The 23530-nt window shown below is 42.6% G+C and overlaps 2 protein-coding genes and 1 long non-coding RNA gene across 3 annotated transcripts in view; all 3 read right to left on the reverse strand.

Moving 5' to 3' along the window:
* Nucleotides 1-868: 868 nt before the first annotated feature.
* rbbp8 (retinoblastoma binding protein 8) lies at nt 869-20394 on the reverse strand. Its single transcript, XM_083777706.1, has 18 exons — nt 20308-20394; nt 17092-17230; nt 16820-16862; nt 16315-16410; nt 14599-14714; nt 13866-13932; nt 12962-13149; nt 12164-12253; nt 7802-7824; nt 7442-7570; nt 7023-7176; nt 6242-6330; nt 6027-6138; nt 5445-5603; nt 4512-4572; nt 3647-3734; nt 2491-2632; nt 869-996 (listed from the first exon to the last, which is right to left on the reverse strand). The coding sequence occupies exons 2-18, from the start codon at nt 17204-17206 to the stop codon at nt 884-886; spliced, it is 1785 nt and encodes a 594-aa protein (XP_083633832.1). The 5' UTR covers nt 17207-17230; nt 20308-20394; the 3' UTR covers nt 869-883.
* On the reverse strand, nt 8992-11595 carry LOC310868352. The gene is made up of 4 exons (XR_014570081.1): nt 11553-11595; nt 10449-10501; nt 9797-9917; nt 8992-9082 (listed from the first exon to the last, which is right to left on the reverse strand). It is a non-coding gene; the product is annotated as an uncharacterized lncRNA (long non-coding RNA).
* Nucleotides 20395-21976: 1582 nt separating the features above from the next.
* Nucleotides 21977-23530, reverse strand: part of stk17a (serine/threonine kinase 17a) — a 70013-nt gene continuing 68459 nt past the window's right edge. Inside the window, exon 7 of the mRNA XM_083778609.1 lies at nt 21977-23059. Coding sequence (XP_083634735.1) covers nt 22633-23059 — 427 coding nt within the window. The 3' untranslated portion in view covers nt 21977-22632. The remainder of the gene's footprint in view (nt 23060-23530) is intronic.

Genomic DNA, 23530 nt, shown 5'->3' on the forward strand with positions numbered 1-23530 from the left:
TGTGGTGATGTGTATACAAGATCACATCGCATCGCGGATGCGACTGTTGCGAGCATAGAGGACTGCGTGTGCGACACCATCGCGGGACAAAACATAAATTATACTTGATGGGCTGCAGCCGTGCACAAACAGGCTCTGCTGCCGTGTTCATGAGCGCACCTCCCGTTCTTATGACAGCGACTGGAGGTGTGGTTTTGAGGACAACTGCTTTGAATTGCTATTATTGTTCAAACACAACAGAAACCAAGGATTATATATACCAAGGATTGCGAGAGATCGCAATAAAAATCCTAATCATTCTTCCTCCACACTGGGAGAAAAACAGCATCTGAAAGTTTGATGGGGCATTTTTTTACACACGAGTGCAGTTAGAACTTTTCCATTGCATCTTATGAGAGGCGGGTTCTTGTGCTGCCGCTATGCACGTGCATGCTGGTGCTTATCAGTGTGACGTCGTCTGTTAAGGCGTCTATATATCCCACCCTTTTCACATTGGCCTGTTATAGCGCCACCAACAGGTGGCGTTTTTGCAAAACCCATCTTTGGAACAAAATGCCTCAAATCATCCAATTGCCATCCAATGCGTAAGAAATAGTTAATATTGATATGGTAACTATCAAAATAAAAACATGGCACTTGATGTCAAAAAGGTTGCCGCCCACTGCTGTAATGTATAAACATTCAACTAATACAGATTCTTGTTCACCAGGTACTAGCACTCGAACAGAATGTGACTAACAGTAGACACTTAAATCATTATAGCTTTTATTTTAGCAATGTGCAGAAAAAGTTAAATTTAAATCATGTAAATTATTGGTTCAAGTATTAGCAGAACTATACACAGTAGTTCCTGTAGACTAGAGAGATACATTAGTGTCTAGGATCATTTTGGAGAAAACAACCCATCCTCCTCCTTACGTTTTGGAGAGAACAGCACATTGAAAGGTTGTCTTCTCCGCATACGTGGCTCTGGGTTGTTGTCTTCCTTGATGTAACCTGAAATATTTTCAAAACACAAGCAAACAAATATTGTAATATACTATGTGTTTGTTAATCAAGAGTAAATCACTTTGAGTGTCTTTTTTTTATGTTTATCCCACGATTTTGTAGCCCATTTTTTTCACCCAGTGTTAATTATCTAATGATGACGCGCAGGAGAGAACACGCCCCCAGCGTCCCCAGTGGGAATCGAACCCAGGACCTTCTAACTGAGGCGACAGCACTACAGTCTGTGCCACTGTGCCCCCAACCACTTTCAGTTTGTCGGATGATGCAAGGGGTAGATTGACAGAAGCCCAAGTCCTACAATATCATTGTGTTTACATTGAGGAATATACTATGACCTGACATGCATATAATTTAAACTACCGATGGTAATGCACATTATTTTACTTCATTCTTTTTATTATAATTTTATATTTTTGGTAAAATCCTTGCCTATAGAGCGTCCCTCCCCCTTTCAGAACAACGAGTGGCCTAGGAAATGAATCGCAATGCATTTTTCCCATAGGCATTTCTTAAAGTATTTATTTAAAGACGGTTACGCCGCGGACAAAGCCAACTCGGATCGTGACAAATCATGACAATGAACACAATGTTTTGGGCCGATCAAATAATTTATAAGAAGAAAAACAAAACAAATAGTGTTGTCTCCTGCCTTTATTTTCTTCTTTCTAATGATTTGATCGGCCCAAAATATTGTGTTCATTGTCATGATTTGTCACGATCCGAGTTGGCTTTGTCCGCGGCGTAACCGTCTTTAAATAAATACTTTAAGAAATGCCTATGAGGAAAATGAACGGCGATTTCTTTTCCGGGTCTCTCGAGGGGGCGGGACTGCGACGCTCTATATCACACCCAAAATAAGTTTATCCCATTAAAACCAGGATTTGGTGCTTAGCCAAATACAATACATTTGAGGGTTCTTCTTTCTTACAAGAAAGGTTTGAGAACTACCGATTTAGAAGGCATTTGTAGAATCGGCCTCGGGTCTTAATGGGTTAATGTGGCCAAGTCTGCACTTATGACTGCCTGTAACCAATAATCAAAATCGACAGGCCTGTCAAACTGAAACCCAAACAGTACAGTAGCGCTGCACGATTCTTGCTCAAATGTGAATCTCGATTTCCCTCCACAAGAATTGAGATCACGAATCTCACCTGATTCAATTTTTTTTCCATCAACTTATTTTTATCTTTAGTCTGTAGTTGCTGAACAAAGTGAACATTACTACATTCAAGGCACTTGGAGCCTACTACTGTGGCTTTAAACAGACAACATCAAAGTGCTCGACTCAAGTCTCTCTTGTAGTAAAACATGAATTGGACAACCAACTAGTGCTGCACGATCCTTGCTCAAATTCAGAAACTGAGATCTCATACCGTGGGTGTCTGAATCTAGATCTCAATCTTTTTTTGTAGTGTGCAGCTACTACAGCGCAGCACCTTTGCCACAAAAACTATTTTACGTGACATTGTCCGCGAGTTATACCTCTTTCAACGCAGGTTTGAGTCGATGGGAATCCGACCTCCCAGAAGTTCTCGGGAGTGCTCGGAGGAATGTAGCGGAAACGGTGCCTCGAACACTCCGACAACTTCTTCTGTCGTTCCTCCTCTGGCAGGTAGGCGTAGTACTGCAGAGAGGAAGGCCGCACCTCGTTATTATGTTCACGGTATAGCAGTGTTGTTTTTGTCGACTAAAACTAAGACGAAAAATGTTCGTCGGCTACCTTTTTTTCACTGACGAATACTAAATGGTAACTAAGCTATGATGACTAAAACTAAGTATTGACAATTTCGTCAACAAAAAAAAAACTAGACCAAAATGTTAGGAAGGGACTAGTGGACAAGAGATCCAGTATAAGTCATTTTACACTTGGTTGCATGCTGAAAATAGCAGATCTACAAGCTCAACGCGCCGTGCTGCGACGCAGTAGATCTGCTATTTTCAGCAAGTGTAAAATGAGCCATTACGACGGCATCAAGGCCCGCCAAAATACATTTCAGTCGACTAATCAACTATAGATTTAAGTCGACTGAAATCTTATATTTAGTCGACTAAAACTAGACTAACATTCCAGGTGACTAAAATGTGACTAGGACAAACTAAAATCAAAATGTGCTGCCAAAAACAACACTGCAGTATAGCAATACTGTCAAATGCTTGTATATTAGGGTAACAAGTCTACTCGCCCCGTTTCTGTTTTCCTCCCAGAATTTTCCCCAGTGAGGGGTGGGAGAGGCTGGACAGCAGACGGCTGGACTTTGAATTTCTCTAACTATAAACTTTCATGACAGCAGAACAGCCCAAGTACAAATATAATTTATGAAAAGCTACTACAGTGAAGTCTGTTCACAGAAGTTGTTGTAGGATATGTGGGGATTATCTGACGAGGTACCATTTGAGGGGGCAAAACCTTACATATACTAAATAATACTAAATTGTTTATAGGTTCAATATAAGTCAAATAATATAGCCTTTCCACAGGAGTATCTTTTTATATTTTTCCAAAAAGAATACAAACAGCCAATAGCATGTTACAAAGTTATCACCCTCACTGGGGAAGATTCCGGGAGGAAAAACGGGCAAGCACCGGGGCGAGTAGTCCAGTATTCGTATACAGTATTAGCCAAACCAACCAACTCACTATTTCACATTCCTTGCATGTGCTGCCCTTAAGCTTCCGTCTCTCCTCTTTATTGCGAACCACTGCCATGTGTGCATACGCTGGGTGTCTGACGCAGAGAGAGAAATGTTACACTCACAATAATATTGTAGAACTCAAAATTACACAGTTCATTTCACAGTACAGTAAATGTTGGTTGATGATGATTATTATTATTAAACCATGTGTCCACCCTGAAACTGGGAGCTGGGGTTCGATCCCTGTAAAAATATAGGACCAAATGTCTCCCTGCTTGGCACTCGGCATCAATGGGTTGGAGTGGGGGGTCAAATCAACTAATCAAATGATTCCCGAGCGCGGCATGGCTGTGGCTCACTGCTCCAAGAGATGGGTCAAATGCGGAGAACGTGTGGAGAACTGCGGTAACGTGTGTGACAAATCGTACGACTTTTGACCCCATTTCAAAAGTAGTGTCAATAGCCGATCTCCAAGCTCACAACGTAAATATCAAATTGATGTACAAGATTGTGATCTTGTACATTGGCTATTTTCATTAGTTTAGAAAGAGTCTTGTTTAATTTAATTTATTTTATCCCCCCCCCCCCCCCCCCCCTTATCAACTGCAGAATGTTTGTTCCGGTACAGGGACACTAGGGTTCATGTTTCTTTTGTTTTTTTTTATCCCATTTTGACCTGAGATCAGATTCTAAAAATGTCTTGTACATCCTGACAGTTTTCTGAAAAAGCTATGTTTCTATGTCAGTGGTTCTTCGGTGGTTCTTTGAAAAATAGCAGATCTACAAGCTCATAGCGTGCCAGAAAGGGGTTAAAAGAAGAAAAGCCAGTTGAAGCATTGCTAAGATGCAAAAACAACAATAAAACTCACCCAGCTTTGTTTTCCTTAGCATCATCTCCAGGGTTTTCAGCAAAGCCGCGTTCTTTTTGGACTGAACAAAAAGCAAAAGGCAAAGAAATATGTCCTTAAGAACAGAACTCGACAACAGAAGACCACCGTACTCAAGACGCCAAGAAGCGATCGAAGTCTCAAAAGTGCCTACAAATAAAAGATCACACACACATGTGAAGTGAGTGGTGCAACTCCGTGGGGTCCCCGGAACATCCAGACCCACAGGAACACGCCCAGGGTGCCGGCACGCGCCACGTCCGAAACGGTCGAGAAATGACAAGAGTTACCGTGTGGGGGGCGAGGCTGCACAACAGTGAGACTTGGTGGTGTTAGGCTGTGCACCAGTGACACTTAGTGGTAATAATATGCTGTTTCCGTGCTCGGACCAAGGGACACACATAGCTGTCTATACTCTTATCTATAGGAGTGGTTGCACCACTCAAAAACACGGTGATGCAGTAGGCAGACGGCTTGGAATAAACTCCCACTACACCTTCGACAGGCAGCCTCTGTAGATAGCTTTAAAGCACAGCTTAAGACCTATTTCTTCACTCTTTATTTTTCAATAATATTTGTATTGACATTTTTTATAACATACATTACATACAATACATTCACACACACACTCACACACAGATATTGCACATGCACTTGTATAAACAAAACAAATAAGTATCTAAATAAGATAAACTATAATAAAATATTTCTTCACTCTTTATTTGATATTTAAATATCTGTGTTAATATTCATGTCCTCACTGTTTTGCCTGATTCACTGCCTTTTTCTTGCTATTATTTGAATCTTTTTAACATTATTTTATGCTTTTCATATTGCTCTGTAAAGCACTTTGAGTTGCATTTCATGTCATGAAAGGTGCTATACAAATAAAGATCATTATTATTATGGACCTACCATTGTCCCCCACCTCCTCTTCCTCCCCCCACTCCTCTTCATCAGTACATGGCTCGTCGTGGTCCAGGTGTGTGAGGTTGTGGTAAGACTTGTACTCTCCGCAGACTGTAGTGTCAAACATTTCATCCAGGCTGTCGTTGGCCTTCTGGTGACGATGTCCTTCAAAGTAAAAGCAGAGGAGAAAGTTAGGCATACATTCCTGCTCAGTTCTTGTGTGTCAACTACGCTGCATTAACCCATTTAGACCTGAGGACGATTCTACAAATGTCTTCTAAAGTTTTCTGAAAAACCCCATGTTTCAATGTCAGTCGTTCTCAAAGTTTTTCATGTCAAGGACCACAGAAATTGGCCCGCCGAACCCCATCCAAAAAGATGTTGTTCCTGTGACTCCCCGGAAGCAAAGATTTAAGTTAAAAATGTTCACTCTGAAAGAATATATGTTCAAAGATATGCACCACATTTTCAGGATAAAAACAAAATGGCAGAACTTGTAGATCTGCTATTTTTCAATAGCTAAAGTATAACATAATGCTCAAAACACCAAAAGGGGTTCCCCGCCCCAGAATGGATTAAAGCCGTTACCAGAGCCGTCTCCCGTGTGCGGCGTGTGCGTTCCCCGGCCTTGGAGCATGCTGTGACTGATGAACGTGCAGTCAGCGTCCACAGTCTCCGTCTGGTTGTGTGGCCTGTCCTCCTGTCAAGCATAAAACAGAACACTTTATTCACGGAGAATGAGGTGTGTGGCCCGGCGCACACCTGGCGTGAGCCCATGTTATAATAAGCAGACAGAACCCTACCTCCGGGCTGTCGGGGCTGCCAGCGTGGTACTGGGAGAGGGCCGCAGCGGGGTCGATGCTCCACGTCTGATCCACCTCAGCCTTCCGTTCTGATGGGAAAGCAAAAGGTTAGCAGAGAGGGGCTGGCTGCTGCTCCGTCCAACTGCGATACAATAGTAGTAGTGGTTCGCAACAGGGAACCACTGGTCTAAAGGCTCATTCGTAGTCTGGATTTATGGTGGTGAGGTGACCACCGCTCCGGTGGTGAGGTGACCACCGGAGCTGAAATAACGTTGAGCGGTGGTGAGTGAAAAACAGAGAGAAGGGCTGGGGCGGTGGTTTGCTCTTCACCGCGGCTCGTGACGTCATGTTGTTGGTCACCTCACCACCGAAAATCCAGACTATGAATATTAACGCTTAAGACTAGGGATGTCCCAATGTCCCCACTATTTCTGTGTTAGCCGATACCAAATACCGATACCAGTGTTGTGATCTCGTGTTGTGTTTATAGCAGACTCCTCACTCAAATGTGCACTTGCAGTTTGGGCACAACTCGAAAGCAAACTCCACATGCCCCAACATTTTATTTACCTGCCATAGTGTCAACCCCTTACCCCTGTGTCGGATTGGTGGTTAGACTGGCATATTCGTCGATACCGATATGACCCGATATCATATGACAAATAAGGGGTCAAATTACAGTCATCTCTATCTAAGACCAAACTACAAAACTCGGGAAGGAGGGTAATCGGACCCAATGAATGGGCCAGGCCGATGAAGCCGGGCGACATCTTCAACTCACCGTCCTCCCCAGCGGAGGCGAGGGGAGCGTTCAGGTCTTGCAGGACGCTCCGTGTCCTTCCTTCGTCACTCTTCCTCTTCGTCTTGTTGGCGGGACGCAGAAAGGAAACGTCCGGCGTCTGTGCGCCGGGAGCTCCGTTTTGCACGGACAGCGCCTGACAGATGACACACACATATTAGACAGCATGTTTTAAAAGGCTGCTGGGACACAGCTGTTTCCCAAACAGTGGGTCATGGAGACATGTGTATGGGAAACAGTTCCTTTATTTATTTTGTGCTTCCTATATTTTGTTTCCTATTAGTCCAGTCCCTTAGTCCAGTTACCCTGGGTAAACATAACATAAACATAATACCTTTCCTTTCCTTTTTACAGTGAGGATACATCGAGTCAGATTATCTCACACAGGACAACAGCCTCACCTGGTGGACGGCCGATGGCTCCTGTTTGCAGATGTGACTAATCGCGGCTCGCTCCTCTGGCGCGGCGTTGTTCTGTAGGGAGACCGCCGCGGTGGTGGTGTTCTTCTTCATGAAAAAGGTTGAACACCACTGACATAGAAACATAGGTTTTTCAGGGAGAAAAAAATGGATTTAGAAGCCTTTTTTTTATCGACCTCATTCTAAAATGGGTTAAGGTTGCTTTTATGACATTTTTGTAGATGGGGCTATTTCCGGTGCGCGGCATGCTTTCACAGGAGGCTTCTATGGAATCCAAATGGACTGAGAACTTTAAAAAGTTGTTTTTATGATCTTTTATATAGTAACTGTGTTTGTGTGTACTGTGATTTCTGTTGTCTTTACCACTGCACAAAAGAAGTTTCAGAATCTTTTTTTGTTCTTTGAAGTTGAAGTTGATATATTAACCTGGGCATTTCCCAGAGTATCATTTGTCAGGATTGCTTGTTCCTCGTTTTCTCATTGTGAAGGGATCAAAGACAATTTTTTTATTTATTTTTTTACCTTGCACGTCTGGCTTGTGATTTGGTAATGTGAAATAAGGCTGAAAAAAAGGCTGAGATTATTTGTGCTTTGTTCACAGCACACACCTGACAAAAGACCATTGATATTAACCCATTTAGGCCTGACAATCATGACAATATTTTTAAAGATTTGAAGCACATTTTAACGATTAAAAAGAAATGGCAGACCTACAAGCTGGCAGACCTACAAGCTATAGCTATTTTTCAATAGCTAAAGTATAACATAATGCTTAAAACACCAAAAGGGGTTCCCGCACAAAATGGATTAAATATTGACGATAGTTAAAATAAAATCCTTTAAATGTGACGCATATGAATGTGACTTTGTTATGATGCGAAGGCACATTACGTCAGGAGATGTAGTTTGGCCCTAGGTTGATTTTTTCTTTTTGGCTTTTTCTGCCTTTATTGATAGATTGATAGTAGACTGACAGAGAGATGGGGGGGGGGGGGGGGGAAGACACGCGGAAAAAGCCGTCGGGAACGGGGAGTCGAACCCGCGGCACGGCGTCAGGCTGGCTCAGCAGCTATAGGTGCTCAGACGGTGGAGCTAACCGCCCCCTAGGCCCCCTAGGTTGATTTTTAACATTTTCTAATATGGCCCCCTTTGAAAAAAACTAAACAAAAAGACAACACAAGAAGTTAGAATATGGAGATGTGAGGTATCTGCCTGACAGCGCAGCGGTGGCCGAACGGTTTGCGGAGCGGTCTTGATATCGGAAGGTCGCTAGTTCGTATCCCCGGACCGGCACGTTAAAATTACCACCGCTGAAGTGCCCTTGGACAAGGCATTGAACCCCTACCATGAAATGTTCTATAAGCAGGGCCTGGCTGTAAACAAGTTCTTGAGCTTAGTCCAGTTACCCTGGGTAAACATAATACCTTTCCTTTCCTTTTTACAGTGAGGATACATCGAGTCAGATTATCTCACACAGGACAACAGCCTCACCTGGTGGACGGCCGATGGCTCCTGTTTGCAGATGTGACTAATCGCGGCTCGCTCCTCTGGCGCGGCGTTGTTCTGTAGGGAGACCGCCGCGGTGGTGGTGTTCTTCTTCCTCTTCTTCTCGATCACCAACCCCTTGGAATAAAGCAAAATAACATCTCAAGACTGACAATGTAACGATGATGTTTCAGGGGCCGAGCAGCTGATGAAATCACAGATTTGAGGCTTTAAGGTTGCTTTTATGACATTTTTGTAGATGGGCTATTTGTCGGTGCGCGGCATACTTTCTTCTATGGAATCCAAATGGACTGAAATCAGTCGCGGCGACTGAGAACTTTAAGTTTGCTTTTATGACATTTTTGTAGATGGGCTATTTTCGGTGCGCGGCATGCTTTCACAGGAGGCTTCTATGGAATCCAAATGGACTGAAATCAGTCGCGGCGACTGAGAACTTTAACCCATTTTGGGCGGGAACCCCTGTTGGTGTTGTTTAGCTATTGAAAAATAACAACATTTTTAACTAAAATATTGGCTTCTGGGGGGTCCCTGGAACTACATATTTTGAGATGGGGGTCCGTGGCCCAAAAGAGATAATTCTGGGGGTCCTTGACATGAAAAAGGTTGAACACCACTGACATAGAAGAAACATAGGTTTTTCAAAAATCAAAAGAACGACTGACGTAGAAGACATTTTTAGAATCTGATCTCGGGTCAGAATGGAAAACTGTCAGGATGTAGAAGACATTTTTAGAATCTGATCTCAGGTCAGAATGGAAAACTGTCAGGATGTAGAAGACATTTTTAGAATCTGATCTCGGGTCAAAATGTGTTAATCCACGTGCACCACACCTCCTGGACGAGGTCCTGCTTCCTGCGTCTGGCCTTGTGAAGCACGGCGTGGGGGAGGAGCGAGGGGGACGCTCCCGTATCGTCCGGGTGGAGGACGGAGAAGCCTGGACCCTGACGCGACCTGTGGATAGGGATGTAAACCGATGAGACATGTTGGCCCATACCGATATCTGATATGATTAATTGCCGTGATGGCTGATAACCGACGCCGATATGATCTAATTCCGTTTTGGCCATTCCGAAAAAGGCATTTGGAAAAAAAGAAATTAGTCTTTATTCTAAAACTAGGGATGAACAGTTATTGAAATGTTGGCCAATATGGCAGGAAAATGCAGACAAGAGTGCTCTGTGTTCTGGTCTGTGGAATGTAAAATAAGAGCACGGTTTACATATAAAGTGCTGTTTTCACTGTTGCTACACTTAAAACATGTAAATATAAAAGTGTGAACCTATATCCATAGCTCTAATTAGCAAATTATCTCATTTCAAAGCAATAGGATTGAGCCCCCCCCAACACACACACACACACGCACATAACCAATGCAGTTGCAGTGTTGCATAGATGCATGATATTAACAATATTTTCACAGTTACATAGTGGCCATACCATGTTGTTGGTAACCAATAAAACGTGTTCCACTTTCATTCCTACCTTGAAGGAACCTTGTACTGCTGAGGAGTCGAGGAGCCTTGTTCCTCTTTGTTCTGAAAAAACAAACAAAAAAAATTAAAACACACAATGCTCTGTTTGTAACACATTGAAGCTCAAACTGCATCAACGTTAGGCCCATTAGTTAGTAACTAATTAGCTGGACGAGACAGGCAAACGACCACTGCACACAAAAGGCTTTTCAACAACAGCTAAACAAACTAAAAGTTGCATTAGTCCCCCAATTGTTGATTATACAAAGCAGATGTCAATTCATTCATTATTCATCATTCATTCATTCATTTCCTCAGCGTGTCACTTCGTGCCATGCACTGGAAGCATGTACTTGAAAGTGAATTCACTTTCATAATCTGAATTCTTTACATAAACATTCTCTTCTGGGGTGGGGGGTGGGGGTATTCCTGGCAGAAAACATTTCCAAATGGGGCTCTGCGGCCAAATATGGCACAAAAAGTAGAAGGCATTTGTAGAATCTGCACACTCGTATGCTCCAAAAAGGTACATTTTATTGACGGCGTTTCGAAACCAAGGCTCTTCACCTGGTCAGTTTGACCAGATGGCTCAAAACATCGTCAATAAAATATACCTTTTGGCGCATGCAGGTTCCCTTCTCTTTTCCTATGTCACTTTTTGAACCCAGCACCTCCACGAAGTGATGTGCGTATTTGACTATAGTATTTGTAGAATCTGCCCCAGGTCCATTCTGTACGGGAACCCCTTTTGGTGTTTTAACTAAGCATTATGTTATAATTTAGCTATTGAATTTTTTTTGAAAAATCGTAAAAATGCGGCACACATCTTTGAATATATATTCTTTCAGAGCAAACTTTTTTTTTTCTTTGTTCGACGTCAGGCCTAAATGGATCAATGGGTTAATTCACAAGGAGAGGAGTGTTCAGGGACACTTGAGACCATTTCAGATACCGAGGCCAAAGACGAAAAGACAGGCCAACAAATAGAAACATTCAAGTTTGCACGGAAGGTATTTAATGTTATCACTACAAAAAAGTAATGTTGGGAGTTGGAGGATCCTGTGTGCGGACTCAAATATTTCAAAGACACATGACCCCTTCCACGCAGGACTACCTTGGGAACATCCAGGCGACACGTTTCTGCCACTACAGTTACATCATCCAGACCGGTGGGACCTTCTGAAATGAAAACAGACCTGTTCTTGGTAAAAAAAAACTAAAAAAAACATCCTGCCACGGGCCACTTTTAACCACGTTCAAGTTGGATGTAGATAGCATGGAATAAAGACAAATCAAATCTCAAGTCTGAAAATGTAATGATGATTGTTATAGGTCGACCAGCTGAAGAAATCATGATATTTCTGAGACATTCATGTTTCTGGAAGATGCTTCTAAACTTGTGTTCTATTGCTAGTTCGATCACTTACTATCACAAAATAATGTTAAAATAACTAATGACTGAAAATAGCTAATCTGCAAGCCCACAACACGTCGCAATGCGACGTGTTGTGAGCTTGTAGATCTGCTATTTTCGGTGCGCACAAACACTGGCTTCTACGGAATCCAAATGACTGAAATCAGTTGTGGCGACTGAGAACTTTAATACATGAGGTTACCTCACATAATTAAGCGAAATAACGACACAATTTCTGCGTATCTAGATAGACAAGACATATTTATACTCATGTCAAAAGGTATGGGTTTTGGAGATGAAGGCATACATACGTGACGTCTGCGACGTGTCCATCTGACATGTGTTTGGTACCAGCATTTCTCCACCGCCCTGCAACATCTCCAGACTCTCCTTGTTCAACTCTGCCACGGAGAAGCACACAGGCAGCTTATCCCATTTTCACCCGAGACCAGATTTTACAAAATGTCTTGTTAATCCTGACAGTTTCCTGAAAAGCCCTATGTTTCTATATCAGTGGTTCTCAAACTATTTCATGTCAAGAACCCCCAGAATGATATGTATTTCCCTTCTCAAAATATTTAGTTTCAGGGTCCCCCAAAAGCAACGTTTGCTGTGAACGAATATAGAGCGTCGCAGTCCCACCCCCTTTCATGACGACGCCAGGCCCAGGAAATGATTCCCAATGCATTTTTCCCATAGACATTTCAAAAGGTATTTATTTAAAGACGGTTATGCCATGGACAAAGCCAACTCGAGTCGTGACAACTCATGACAACAAACAAAATATTTTGGACCAAACAAATAATTACAAAGAAGAAAAACAACAAAAAAAGTGTTGTAACCTGCCGTTTTTTTCTTCTAATTATTTGTTCGGCCCAAAAAATGTGTGTTTGTTGTCATGATTTGTCACGACAAGAGTTGGCTTTTGCCTTAATGAAATATTCGAGAACCCTTCTTTGCTATTTTGACCACCACCAAAATGCTCTAATCTTGAAAGGATAACTGAAAATAGCCTAATCTAACGAGCTCTCAATGCATCACAGACGTGCGCATTGTTGTGAGCTTGTGTAGGTTTTCAGTGTGCAACACGCTTCCATTATAAGACTGACCGCCGAAGAGCGAGGTGTGCAACGGCGGTAGGGGTTTCTCTTTGTAGCGGACGTGTTTGGTCTGGCCGTCCGTCTTGCGTCTCTTCAGCTTGTTGACCGCAGGCACGGCGCTGGCGTGGAGCGGAGAGTCGGGGATCATTCCCTCTTCCTGCTCCGAGGACTGAGGAGTCACCTCCGGGGCCTCGGAGCTGTCAATGACAACGACATTTGAATTATGATCAAACTTTCATCTGGAAATAGGAACTCATCAACTCATCAAATAATTGCCTTGCTCCAAAACAGAGCCATCATCCACGTCGACTTCATTTCTAGACCGAACCCACATGTTGAGAACAACTGTACAATGTGTTTTCAACCCATTTCATGTCGAGGGTCCATTATTTATTCTGCATTTGAGCCACAGAGCCACCATTTGATGAGATTTAGCCTCTCAGACCGAAAACGTCATAGAACATTTTGTAATTGGGATAAGATTTTGTCCACAATTCCATGCTGTATTGCACCATAGGAGAGATAAGAGGCAAAATAACAATCAAAATAACAATTATTCTGCCTTCTCTAATTGTGTAGACTTAGATGTTTAACGATTATTTAACTCTGTGAGTGTCAAATAAAACCAAATGGACCCAAAACGGTCCATTTGGTTTCAATAATGTACACTCTCGGGATCTAAGAAATAAAGGGTCCATTTGGTTAATACCAACTCTCCATAATTTAGCTGGAGACCACCTGGCATGCCCCTCTCAAGGACCACTGGTGATAAACCAGTGTTAAGGTCCCTACACACCGGGCGCAATTTTGGATTTTTAGCGTTTTTTCTCCAAAAAACGCGTCCAGTGTGCTACCACCTTTACTCTGTCCAGCGCGGTCTTGAGGAGAGAAATGAGGACGGTCAGGAACTCACCTCTTCAGTATGTCCAGCTCTTTGCTCAGTTTTCTGTTCTCGTCCTGAAGGCTGTCCTTTTCATTCTCTGTCCGACAACACAAAGTTACAATTATCCGTTATCACAAAAAACACAAAGTTACAATTCACAAACAACACAAAGTTACAATTATCAGTTATCACAAACAACACAAAGTTACAATTATCAGTTATCACAAACAACACAAAGTTACAATTCACAAACACAAAGTTACAATTATCAGTTATCACAAACAACACAAAGTTACAATTCACAAACAACACAAAGTTACAATTATCAGTTATCACAAACACAAAGTTACAATTCACAAACAACACAAAGTTACAATTATCAGTTATCACAAACAACACAAGTTACAGTGTATATTAGAGAGTATGCCCATGCATCATGTTTTTAAGTCTCTGCTTAAAACTCATTCATTTTCTTTGGCTTATTAATCTCTAATCTCCAATCCAATGTCTGTTGTATTGTTTGATTTAATTCTATTTAATTTAATTTTATATGCATACATGTGCCTTTTGTGAGCATGTCGACACTTCCCTACATATATTGCATGTCTTGCTTTGCTCCGGATCTGTACAGCACTTTGGTCAATCTCAGTTGTTTTAAATGTGCTCTACAAATAAAGTTTGATGAACACTCTGGGATTCCTTGTGAATTAAAAGTGCAATACAAATAAAATGCATTATTATTATTATTATGGGAGACACTCACTGTGCTCTGCGATTAGACGCTCATTCTGCTGGCGTTGCTTCTCCAACTCCGTCTGTCCCTTCCTCACCTGCTCCTCCAACGGAGCGCAGCGAGCGCACACCGCAGTCAGCAGCAACCTGCAAACACAACCAGACACACACCGCAGTCAGCAGCAACCTGCAAACACAACCAGACACACACTGCAGTCAGCAGCAACCTGCAAACACAACCAAAGACACACACCACAGTCAGCAGCAACCTGCAAACACAACCAAAGACACACACCACAGTCAGCAGCAACCTGCAAACACAACCAGACACACACTGCAGTCAGCAGCAACCTGCAAACACAACCAAAGACACACACCACAGTCAGCAGCAACCTGCAAACACAACCAAAGACACACACCACAGTCAGCAGCAACCTGCAAACACAACCAGACACACACCACAGTCAGCAGCAACCTGCAAACACAACCAAAGACACACCACAGTCAGCAGCAACCTGCAAACACAACCAAAGACACACACTGCAGTCAGCAGCAACCTGCAAACACAACCAGACACACACTGCAGTCAGCAGCAACCTGCAAACACAACCAGACACACACTGCAGTCAGCAGCAACCTGCAAACACAACCAAAGACACACACCACAGTCAGCAGCAACCTGGAAACACAACCAAAGACACACACCACAGTCAGCAGCAACCTGCAAACACAACCAAAGACACACACCACAGTCAGCAGCAACCTGCAAACACAACCAAAGACACACACTGCAGTCAGCAGCAACCTGCAAACACAACCAGACACACACTGCAGTCAGCAGCAACCTGCAAACACAACCAAAGACACACACCACAGTCAGCAGCAACCTGCAAACACAACCAAAGACACACACTGCAGTCAGCAGCAACCTGCAAACACAACCAGACACACACCACAGTCAGCAGCAACCTGCAAACACAACCAAAGACACACACCGCAGTCAGCAGCAACCTGCAAACACAACCAAAGACACACACCGCAGTCAGCAGCAACCTGCAAACACAACCAGACACACACTGCAGTCAGCAGCAACCTGCAAACACAACCAGACACACACTGCAGTCAGCAGCAACCTGCAAACACAACCAGACACACACTGCAGTCAGCAGCAACCTGCAAACACAACCAGACACACACCACAGTCAGCAGCAACCTGCATGGTGGAAATTAATTAAATTCGGCCATAGCCCCTTGCCCAAATGTGATAACCTCATCACATTTTGTGATGTCCGCTATGGCTGTTTTTAGCACAAGGGGTGTTTTTTTGTGCAAAACTAATGCTTGTAATGGATCAATGAATCATGAAAACCCCCTAGTTTGACACGTCACATGCTACTTAAAGCAGAATGACATTTTGAAAATGTTGCCTTAATTGGTTGTTAATGGTATGGTCACATATATCAATAAAAACAAAATGGCTCAATTCTGACAGCCGGTCCACGACCCCGGCTGCCAGACTATTGTTATACAGTAATGTCTTTACTGCTACTGCAGAGCATGCCACACCAAAATGTCACCGTATTTACTTGCAAAGTGACAAATGAACCATCTTGACATGTTGAATGCCACACAGGGCCAGTCCCTTACCTCCCCTCCAGCTTAGCGCTAGTGAATGCCACACAGGGCCAGTCCCTTACCTCCCCTCCAGCTTAGCGATAGTGAATGCCACACAGGGCCAGTCCCTTACCTCCCCTCCAGCTTAGCGATAGTGTCCTGCAGGCCTTTCTGAACCTCCTTCAGCTGCTGGCTACGACCGTAGAACTCCTCGAGCCTCTGAGCATCACTGTAGGAAGCACAACAACCCGGTCAACGGTCAACTATCCATTATCTTCTCTTAGCAATAATTCTGTTGATTTTCAATTAATCAAATCGAGAAGATAGTTTTTTGGAAGAAAACAATGTACTGTATACTAGGGTCACTTTAATGCTAGCACTTGATCTCCATTTGCAGGAATCACATCGTACAGAAGGAAATGCACTCAAAGTCTTCCTGGTGGCGAATGCCCTAAAGCAGTGGCGAGACTCTTTACACTCAACTGAATTAATGCAACACTACATACTACATACCTAGGCCATTCTCAGCTCCTCACATATTCTATGTCACATTTATGAAGGCATGTTGAACCCAATGTTTTAATGTTTTAACGTACCGGTATTTTAATTCAAAACGTAGAGCAGCACAATATACTTACAGACAACGGTCCTTTTTCAGCTTGATAACCTTTGCCTCCAATTCTGGAAATAACAAAAAGTAGTGCACCGACGCTTAGTACAACATACAGTGCAAGAGAAAATACATACCGTACCTTACATAGGAGTAATTGCACAGTTACTTTCATTTTCATATCTGCTCTCAACCACACAAACAGAGAGAGACAGAGAGATTTTAAAAGTCTCTAATTTCCCCAAATAAAAGGTTGTGACTGACTTGTTTTGTTCCATCCCTAGTTGTAACGGTTCCTACCATGAAGTGCATTCTTGTGGCATTCTTTGAGCTGAAGCCATACATTTTCAAAGAGGTCCAAACTTGAGGTTCCACTCGATGCGGAACTGCTGCTACTCAGTGCAGGACTACTCATCTTCACTCACTGCCGGGATTCAACCTGTGTGTGTGTGTGTGTGTGTGTGTGTAGAAAACAGAAACACATGGATCTTTATTGTTCACATGCAGGTGTCGTAGTAGGCAGTTCTGCATTAAGCATGATCATCATCATTATTTTTCGACAGCGGTTGAGATCATGGATTTCACTAGCCCCTCTCGGAACCCGAAAGCTTTTCTGAAATTTGGATGTCACTTTATGTAGGGTCCCTGTGCGTATCTATATTTTCGTATGGGAATGTTGGAACGCGGACATAAATATGCTCGGTAACATCGTATCTGCGCCGTTTGACGGCTTGTTTTCCTTTGAGGGCTTCTGAATCTGTGAACTATAAGTACCTATACATACCGCTGCGAATATCTCCTGTGGCGCGGAAGCCGTTAAGTATTTTTAATCTTTGTTTGACCGATTTGGTCGCTTTGATTCTTCTTGTTTATTTACCGTTTATTGTACCGCCTCCCGATGTGCGGTTGGCTTGTGCCGGCTACGTTACTGCCTCTGATCTGCTCTGTCATAGCTATAACGCCACTAGCTAGCCAGATAGGCGGTACAATGAGGTGTCAATAAACAAGGAAGGAAAAGAAGAATCAAAGCGACCAAATCGGTCAAACAAAGATTAAAAATACTTAACGTCTTCCGTGCCACAGGAGATATTCGCAGCGGTATTTATAGGTACTTAAAGTTCACACATTCAGAAGCCCTCAAACGAAAAAAAGTCTTTAAAGAGCGCAGAAGGACGTTTTCGAAGTTGTTTACGTGTATTTATGTGTGCGTACCCGGTGGCAGGGTGGAGCTGGAATAGGACCCAATGCTCTGGGTCTAAAAAAATTCAGAAACTTCAGTAGCATTGGGTTCTGCTTGTAGGGCTAGGATTTCACAATCATGCCACGCCAGACGGTCCTTCATTGCCATCCCCAGTCCCTGCTTACTGATGCATGTGTCCCTAGCGATGAGCCATGACATCAGGGAACGACAGTTTTCTACATTTCTGGTCTGCTTGAAAAGAGCATGGATTTTACAATTAATCATGAAACACAGAATAGGTACCGTACAGGTAAGAGTATAAGAAATATAAAATAAATAGCCTGCATTTGATCAGACTAAGTTAACATGATCTGTAATTCATCATAATGTGCAATCTATCACCGGTAAATAATAGGAACATACATCCATGATCCCATATACATGGATTGTATATACGGTAAATCGGTATTATGAAAACACACAGTTTGAAGAATGAATATGAGACCGATTAATTTGTCATTAATATTAGCAAAAAGAAAAATCATTATCTCTCGTCATCAATGAGCGAGAGGGAATGTTACTCTTTTACCCTCGCTTTTGTATGTGATGTCTGGATAAACTCCAGTCCCACATACAGTGTTGTTGTACACATACATACACTAACATATCTATATTGTAATTGAATGCAATTATAAAAAGATAGTCACTTATAAGAAGATGGCTCTTTTATTGTCATAAAATCAGTTGATGAAGGCCTACTATGCTTTTAGCGTTTTAATGGATCCTATATGTTAGTAAAGTCTGATAAAAGTACCAAACTCCCCAAATCCACCAGAATACTGGAAATTACAAATCTACTTGCATGGTTACAGTTTTTGTGGGGGAGGACCTCCAGTGGCGTGGACAGTGTTACCCCATGCAACATGGCTCCGCATCACCCCCTTGAATAAACCTCCTTGCAGCTGCTGGTCTGATTATTTATTCAGCATTTGAGCTAGCCCCTTTCGGGACCCTACATAAAGCTTTTCTGAAATTTTGATGAGTTTTATGTTGGGTCCCTGGTCAGAACTATATTTTCGTATGGGAATTCCAGAACGCGGAAGTAAAAATTCTCTCTAAGATCGAATCTGCGCCGTTTGACGTCCTTTTTTTGTTTGCTTTCTTCTGAATTCGGGAACTTTAAGTAGGCCTACCTATACATCCCTCTGCGAATATCTCCTGTGGCGCGGAAGCCGTTAAGTATTTTTAATCTTTGTTTGACCGATTTGGTCGCTTTATTTCTTCTTGTTTGTTTACCGTTTATTGTACCGCCTCCCGGTGTGCGGTTGGCTTGTGCGGCTACGTCCCTGCCTCTGATCTGCTCTGTCATAGCTATAGCGCCACTAGCTAGCCAGATAGGCAATACAATGAGGTGTCAATAAACAAGGAAGGAAGAGAAGAATCAAAGCGACCAAATCGGTCAAACAAAGATAAAAAATACTTAACGGCTTCCGCGCCACAGGAGATATTCGCAGCGGCATGTATGGGTACTTATACTAAACATATTCAGAAACGCTCACACGAAATAATGTCGTCACAGAGCGCGGCCAGGCGCTAAACATGTTGTTTATGTTTAAGAATGGCTGCGTACCAGGTGGCATGGTAGTGGTGCAACAGGACCCCATGGACTGGGTCGAACAAAATGTCAGAAACTTCAGTACCATTGGGTTCTGCTTGGAGGGCTACATTTGAGCCAAGGACCACCATTTGATCATGACATTTAGCCTCTCAGACCCACAACATGCAATATTGTGTTGTCTGTCGTTGGATAAGATTTTGCCCACAATTCCATGCTGTATTGATGTTGTACAAACAAAAAAGCACATGTATGTCATTGTCTATAGTCTAACCTCATGTACATACTATTGAACTGTACTCTCAAGAGTAAAATTGTTAAACATTGCATTACTTAATTTACAAGCAGTCAAATTAGATAATGTAGAATCATTGTTAATTTTGATCAACATATTTGCCTGTTCTCTCTCCGACTCCGATGGCACCACATTAATACAGCATGAATGGACCAAATCGTATCCGACAACAGAATATTCTTTAGTTTTGGGTCTGAGAGGCTCATCAAATGTTGGTCCGTGGCTTAAAGGTCAAATAAATAATGGACCTTGATATGAAAAATGTTGAAAACCACTGTCTTCGCTTAATGCTAAGCTTCTCTCCAGTCATTGTAACATTATAACCTGAACTTCCTGAAGCTGAACCCACTTGGTCGTGTCGTATATGTTAGTTGTGTGTACAGTCGGTGAAATTCATTCAATATTGAAATAAGTATATAGACTTACATTAATATGTAATAATATCAGTAATGAGTATATCCTCCTCCGGCTCCTGTAAAGGACTTGAGCTCGAGGTTAAGATCTTAAACACAACAAACAACAAATCTCGCGCGCCGCTGCTTTCGCGCGCACCTCCGTCTTTCTTCCGGGTTGTGCCGCAGTCAGTCAAGCTGTTTTTTTGTTCCGACCAAAGAGGTAATCTCAATATGAGTCTTGTAAAAAATACTTTGTTAATTATGTCCATGTGTTATTATATAACTCGACTGGCGAGACCTTATAGGGCTACTCAATAATTAGTTGGGCATTTATGCAGATAATACTGTGACACACACCGGAAACGGAACATGTTGTAGTAGGCGTTTTCTTTTTTGAGGATCTAGACCGGATCTTACTGGTTACTTTTGACTTGCCTGCCTGCCCCATGGCCTGCCATAGAGTATTAGGGTGGCCTGCCCATACATATGTGCCTGCCTGCCTGCCCACCCATAGATATATAGGCTATATGCCTGCCTGCCCACCCATATATATATATATATAGGCTATATGCCTGCCTGCCCACCCATAGATATATATATATATAGGCTATATACCTGCCTGCCCACCTATAGATATATATATAGGCTATATGCCTGCCTTCCTGCATGGATATGTTGATGAACTGAACAAGGTGGACCCTCTTGTAAACAAGTGTAATGCTTTATTGGGTCATCCACTCACAGTTAACAGTCTTTGTATTGAGCTGTGCTTGAAATGTAAGCAAAGCAAAGTTCTTTGTTTACCCAGGGAAGTGGACTAAGCCAAGGACTTGTTTACAGCCACACCCTGCTCATAGAACATTTCATGGTAGGGGTTCAATGCCTTGCTCAAGGGCACTTCAACGGTGGTAATTTTAACATGCCGGTCCGGGGATGCGAACTGGCGACCTTCCGGTATCAAGACCACTCCGCAAATCAATCAATCCCACATGTAATAGCAGTGTAACATTGTTGCTATTGATAAAAAAGAAGAGATAAAATAACGTTTGAATGTGAATAATTGATGATTTTATTGTGGGCAGGGGCGGTAAATAAATAAGAATAATTGACCTTCAGACAATTACCGAAACACACATACACTTTTTAAACATTGAGGATTATATTATTATAATTATGATTATGTCATGTACAACAACAAAAAAGCCCTCGACCCCATAATCACTTTTAGACATTTTATTTACAATATCAGTACATTCATGTACATTTGTTTTCATAACAAAGTAAATGAGCATTTCTTGGAGACGCAAGTTGACAAAATGTACAATAATGATTCAATGGGTAGGTTTATACGTCAGAGTAATTAAGAGCTTTCTCTCTACAGGTGAAAAATAATCAGGGATTCATTACTTGTTTTATTTTATTTTACAAAGGAATCCTTGTGTTGCAATGAATGGCATGGCTTCTTATATTATACAGACAAACATAAAAGTCTTAAGAATTTAAAATTTGCTTCATATAATAGTACATTTGAATTAGAAAAACTCCACACCCGTTGGTTTAAACAATATCTATAATATAACAAATAAACACATATTAAAAAAAGAATAATGCAATCCCACGTGGCCCACAAATCATTGCCTTTTTTCTCCAAGCATGCATACATGGCACCAAGATAAAAATGTTTAAATTAAATTAAAAAAAGGAACCACACAATTATTTTGCACGAGGATCTGGTTTCTGAAGCAGCACGGAGAGAGAGAAAAAATGACAAAAAATAAAGATGGTTTGGCTTTGGTGTTGTGTGTTTTGACACTGAGAGTGAGAGATGTCTGTTCCATTCACTTGAATTCTGTTATACTGTTCCAAAATACAAATCAACTCCTTTACTTGTAGATATATTTTGCAGATGACGGGTGGATATGCATCTTTATAAAACAAGCCACAATTTCACTTCGTACAGACGAAGTGAAAACAGCCTCAGCTGTCGACGTTTAGCTGACATGCAGTTAGCTGTTAGCACACCAACCCAATCCTGCGGAATATGAGAAGCAGGCTATTAGTGTTCTACTGAAATTTAACTTAATATATTCTTTGCTATACTAATTACCTTTGGACAAAAATAGTCTATCTACAAACTCTTAACGAGTCGCAACGCAACACACTGTGAGCTTTTAGATCTGCCATGTTTGGCTTAAAAACTGCCCAGAGGTGCTCCCGAAAGTCTGAGTAGATCCCATTGTTTCTGAAGTGAATTTTGATTAATTACATCTAAAAGTTAGGAGTTGATTTGCGGGCGGGGGGGTTCAGGCAGCTTCCTTCCCATGGTCAGTACTGTAGTGTGGGTCAAGGACAGAGGTCAGCAGATGAACTCCCCCTTGGGGAGGATCTCCTGCAGCCCACCGATGAAGGGCTCCTCAAACTTGAAGCGCTTGGAGACGGCTTTCTGCTGCTGGCCGGTGGCGGCCGCCGCGGCAGCCAGGACCTCCTTCTCGGAGGAGGAGGAGGTGGTGTTGTGACGGCACTGCCCATGCAGCGTGTAGGCGGCCATGACCATCAGCTCCTCGTGCACCTCCTCCTCCTCCTCTTCGTCTTCTACGTCCTCGTCCTCCTCCCTAGCCGCTGCAGGCGACTCCTCCGGGCTGCTGTGGAGGAGGGCACTGGAGGCGGATGCTGCTTCTTGGAGCTCTGGGGCGGTGGTGGCGGCGGCGGAGGGCTGGCCCGCCTCCTCCTCGATCTGCTGGAGCCAGGGGTGGCGGAGACACTGCTCTGCCGTGGCCCTCTCCCTGGTGGGGACGGGAGACAGAGACGGTATGAGGAGGGTTAGTTAAGACATGTCTCGGCGATTCTATATGCAAAGTGTTCTCTCAAGACAGACTATTTCGAGGAACAACAGGGGAGTTTTCCCGAATATTTGACGATGGGATTCTCAAATTGGTTTTGACCAAACCCCAACCCATTAACCCGGCGTAGAACACCAACGTTTAATTTTGTCATACCGTTACTATAGCACTGGAAGTATTTTTACCCAATATTATATAAATTCCATAAAAAATATTTAAAAAAATATTTAAACACAACAATACATGGCAATTTGAGGTAGCCTACACTTCTTTAATATTTCAACCTGAAATGAAAAACAGATATCTGGAGGGGCGCTATCATGGGGAGGGGGGGGGGGGATCTAGGGGGAAATCGGTGAGAAATTGTTTGTCAGGTATTGTTTTAAAAATATGAGTTTGTAGGTCTGCTATTTT

This window comes from Protomyctophum parallelum, assembly GCF_964188405.1.
Source record: "Protomyctophum parallelum genome assembly, chromosome: 12".
In the NCBI taxonomy this organism is placed as follows: Eukaryota; Metazoa; Chordata; class Actinopteri; order Myctophiformes; family Myctophidae; genus Protomyctophum; species Protomyctophum parallelum.